The sequence below is a fragment of the Pterocles gutturalis genome, unplaced genomic scaffold (assembly GCF_000699245.1).
Source record: "Pterocles gutturalis isolate BGI_N339 unplaced genomic scaffold, ASM69924v1 scaffold14549, whole genome shotgun sequence".
Taxonomy (NCBI): Eukaryota; Metazoa; Chordata; class Aves; order Pterocliformes; family Pteroclidae; genus Pterocles; species Pterocles gutturalis.
Window position 1 is genome coordinate 1 of NW_010130874.1, and position 4,264 is coordinate 4,264.

A 4,264-nucleotide genomic window follows, 5' to 3' on the forward strand; every position below is an offset into this window, starting at 1 on the left:
TTTGCTGTCCTGGTGCTCCAGGGGTAGCCCAGCCGCGGGGCGGGCAGGCTGAATCCCTGGGATCCCAGCTGGAGCCTCACCTGTTCTCTGATTGCTTTGCAGAAGAGGGAACCTCCATCCTCCTTCCCAGCCTTCAAAGAGGGTGAGTTGCTTCTATGCTTGAGCAGCAAAAGCGCCCGGGAATCCTGACGCGCTGCCTCCTGCTCTGATCCTGAAAGCGGGGTGGCCAGGGCCCCCAGCGCTGCGCCCGTGCGGGGTGGGGATGTGGCTGCAGACTCCAGGGGGCCCACCCTTTGCTGAGCAAATGGGGGTGCTTCAGGGATCGAGGAGGGGGGGTATCCAGGCTTGGGAAGGGAGAAGGGGGGACGCCAGGGTGTGCCCGATGGAAGGAGGAAGCAGCCCTGGGGTCAGAGTTGGTCCTCCAGTGATGCTTTGCCATGTGTAGGAATGCAGCTAATGGGCAGCAGGAGTTGGTGCCCCCAGTTTTCAGAGATGGGGGGACCACTCCCTGCTTAGTTCCTCCCAATGCCTCAGTTCCAGGCCCTTGTGACCCAGAGGACCTGCTGGACGGTGTGATTTTTGGGGCAAAGTACCTGGGCTCCACACAGCTTGTCTCAGAGAGGAACCCCCCAACCAGCGTCCGCATGGCGCAGGCGCAGGAGGCGGTGGACAGGATCAAGGTGCAGGAGGGTAGGGGGGCACAACGGCCACCAGCCTGACCCCTCGTGGGTGTGGGGCAGCACTCGGGACCTGCCCACGGGCAGCTCCTGGCTGTGGGACAGGGACCAGAGGAGCCCTGGCAGCAGCAGTGACCTCTCCTGGGTGCTCCCCTGTGCAGGCGCCGGAGGGGGAGTCCCAGCCCATGACAGAGGTGGATCTGTTTGTCTCCACACAGAGGATCAAGGTGCTCACGGCTGACACGCAGGTGAGCAGGGGACGGGAGGACCCGCATGGCTCTGGGGCTGCTGAAACCTTCCTGTGTGGCCTTGGGATTTCTGCTTTGCACCCACACTGGTGGGGTCATGCCCAAGAATGGCCTACGGGCGAGGACACGTGTCTAAGAGGAGACATGTCACTCTGCAGCTATCCCACGCAGACATGACATGTCCCTTGGCTCTGCGTGGCTGTACAATGCTTCTCGTGCAAATTGCTCCTCACGAGAACTGCTATGTTCCCAGACCAAGCTCCAGGGAACCTAGGCTTGATATTTCTGTAGCTCTTTGCCTCAGGATTAGTTTTTGCTTTATAGTAAGAGGGAAGATCTGTCTTGTTCCCCGGCAGCACCTGGGGACTCAGTTCTTGATCGAAGGAGCTGTTTGTACCTTTTAGCGTAGACATGATTTCTGCCCAGCGTGTGCCAGGCATTTGATCCCAGCCAGGATTGGTGCCGTAAAGGGGCCTTCCTGCCTGTGGTGGTGCCTGGCTGGCTCGTGGGCTGCCCACAGGGTCCGTCGGGCTGGGGAGGGCTGAATGGCTGTGCCCATGTTCTCCTTGCCAGGAGGCCATGATGGATCACTCCCTCCAGACCATCTCCTACATCGCCGATATCGGCTCCCTCGTGGTGCTCATGGCGCGCCGGAAGCTGCCTCGGCGCTCAGAGGTGGCGGAGGAGAAGCGGCTCTACAAGATGATCTGCCACGTCTTCCACTCGGCTGACGTGAGGCGATACACGAGTCCCTTGGGAGGTCCTGGGCCCTGTCCCGCTGGAGTGACTGGGTGCTCTGGGTCTGTGCTGGGGGCTCCTGAGGAGCACAGAGAGGGGCAAGGAGCCCAGCCCGAGCACCTCTGCGGCACAGAGGGACCCAGCGAGAAGAGGGGGCAGGATTGGTGCCGTAAAGGGGCCCATTCAGGCCTGGAAGGAGCTGGGATGCGCTGGAGCTCCCCGGGCGCAGTGCGTGTGCTGGGAATTACAGGGCGCTGGCAGCTGCTGGCTCCAGTTTGCCAGTGAGACCGTTGGCCCTGAGCCATGGGCGTGAGCAGCCCCCCTCTTTCCCCAGGCCCAGGTCATCACTCAGGCTATCGGGCAGGCATTCGGCGTGGCCTACCAGCGCTTCCTGGAGGCCAACAGCATCGACCCGAGCGAGCTGAGTCCTCGCCAGTACAGCTGTGCCCTTGAGGACCAGGAGCAATACAATGCAGAGCTGACCCACTTCTCGCGGCAGGAGAACTGCAAGGATGTAAGAGCTGCTTTGGAGGGGTGGGGACAGTATGGGGTACCTGCTGGCACCTCTGTGTCATCCCCTCCATGGCTCCCTGAGCAGCTGAGGTGCACCCTGCAAAACTGGGCCCCATCCCAGCTGCCTGTGAGCCCAGGACGCCTGTGCTGGCGCTGCCACACATGCCCCAGGACTCTGGTGACCGTAACCTGTCTGTGTCTCACCCCCCAGGTCTGCATCCGGAAGCAGAAGGGGGAGATCCTGGGCATCGCCATCGTGGAGTCGGGCTGGGGCTCCATCCTGCCCACAGTGGTCATCGCCAACCTGATGCACGGGGGCCCCGCGGAGCGGTCGGGCGAGCTGAGCATCGGGGACCGCCTCATGTCCGTCAACGGGACCAGCCTGGTAGGGCTGCCCCTCGCCACCTGCCAGAGCATCATCCGGGTGAGACGGGGCTGCGTGCAGGGGCCTCCTGCCTCCCCCCTGGCAGGAGGGTGAGTGTGGGCAGAGACAGGGACCGGCCTGAAGACGTCTGGGAGTGTCTGTGGTGTCAGCATCCCCCTGATGCTCCCAGCTTGGGGGCAGCTGGCGGGTAGGAGGCTATGGGGAAGAGGGACAGGAGTGCAGGGGCCACTGTCCTGTGGACTGCGACAGTCCCTGCTTTGAGTGCTTTGGAGGAAGGGATGTGACAAGCCAGGGACAAAGCTGGGGACTAACCTTGCTGCTGCAGGGTGTGGGCAGGGCGCTGCCTGAGGAGGAGCCCGGGTGGGGAGGCAGGCGTGTGTCCTGGGGGGAACCTGTTGCATCTTCTGCCTCCTAGGCAGGAAGGAGGTGAAAGCAAGGCCAGTTTGGCCTCAGGGGCAGAGGGGGACATCTTGGACCGGATTTATGAGTTCTCCGTGGATTTAAGCATGGCAGTATCACTGTGTGTGCTTCAGTTTCCCCACTGAAAATAGGTTGCTAATCAGCCGTCCCATGAGCAACATGGCTGTGCAGCCCCTCTCAAATAGTTCTCCAAAGTCTGACAAAGCCCCATACCATCTTCCAGGAGCTGAAGCACCAGACAGAGGTGACAATGAACATCGTGCACTGTCCCCCTGTCACCACAGCTGTCATCCGGCGCCCTGACTCCAAGTACCAGCTGGGCTTCTGTGTTGAGAACGGTGTGGTGAGTGCCTGCAGGGACAGGAGCGGAGCTGGGCCGGCATCAGCCAAGGGCTTCAGCCACTGTCTGGCAGAGGGACACAGGGTTCTGGCTGTGTCCACAGGGACGAGCGCACAGCTCCAGCGCTCCTTGTGCCTGCCAGGGCTGGGCTTTGGTAGGGCTCTGCTGTGCCACAGCAAAAGGCTCTTCGTAGCTCTCCTGCGGCACCGGCGGTTGGATCTGTCTCCCTGGTGCTCTTTAGCTGTTTGTTTTTGGGGTGGTGGTTTCTTCCTGGCTTTCTTGGCATGACCTTAGTGACATTTGTTGCTGTCCCCAGTGCCCCAGCCACTCCCTGCTCTGGGCTCCACAGTGGCTGCACTGGGAAGGCAGAGAGAAGGACTTCCAGGACCAGTGGGAGTTGATGGAGGGGGTGGCACGGCTCCCTCGCACACTGACTGATGCTCCTACTAGTAGTGGAGACGTGGTTACCCAGATGGGGTTACCCACAGGTGCGCAGGAGCTGCTGCCCAGGGAGAAGCTCTGGCTCTGCACCCCGGGCTTGACGGGAGCACGAGGGTTCGATGGGCGGATGGGGGGAACCGAGCTCTCTGTCAGCTGGAGAAACAAAAGCCTGCAGGCTGCCCTCGCCCCTACAGCTCAGCACATCACTGCAGCGGCAGCAGTGCCAAGGGACATCCCTGCCTTTGCTGCACGCCCTCGGGCAGAGGAGACAGCACCCAAGTCCAGAGCTCTTGCCAGGAGCCTGCGCAGATGAGAGGGTTTGGGGACAGGGTTGCATGTGGCCCTGGGCTGTGGGCACAGCTCTGGTCTCACCAGTGCTCCCCGCTCCCCAGATCTGCAGCCTCATGCGTGGGGGCATTGCTGAGAGAGGTGGCATCCGCGTGGGGCACCGCATCATCGAGATCAACGGGCAGAGCGTGGTGGCAACGCCCCATGAGAAGAT

General features: G+C 62.0%; 1 protein-coding gene across 1 annotated transcript in view; it reads left to right on the forward strand.

Moving 5' to 3' along the window:
• Window positions 1-102: 102 nt before the first annotated feature.
• LOC104466843 (amyloid beta A4 precursor protein-binding family A member 3-like) overlaps window positions 103-4,264 on the forward strand; it is a gene marked incomplete at its 5' end in the record, with an annotated part of 4,523 nt that continues 361 nt past the window's right edge. Inside the window, 8 exons of the mRNA XM_010080396.1 lie at window positions 103-142; window positions 535-680; window positions 839-925; window positions 1,499-1,657; window positions 1,998-2,177; window positions 2,388-2,600; window positions 3,205-3,324; window positions 4,155-4,264. The exon at window positions 4,155-4,264 is cut by the window's right edge and continues 34 nt beyond it. Of these exons, the coding sequence (XP_010078698.1) occupies window positions 103-142; window positions 535-680; window positions 839-925; window positions 1,499-1,657; window positions 1,998-2,177; window positions 2,388-2,600; window positions 3,205-3,324; window positions 4,155-4,264 (1,055 nt within the window). The remainder of the gene's footprint in view (window positions 143-534; window positions 681-838; window positions 926-1,498; window positions 1,658-1,997; window positions 2,178-2,387; window positions 2,601-3,204; window positions 3,325-4,154) is intronic.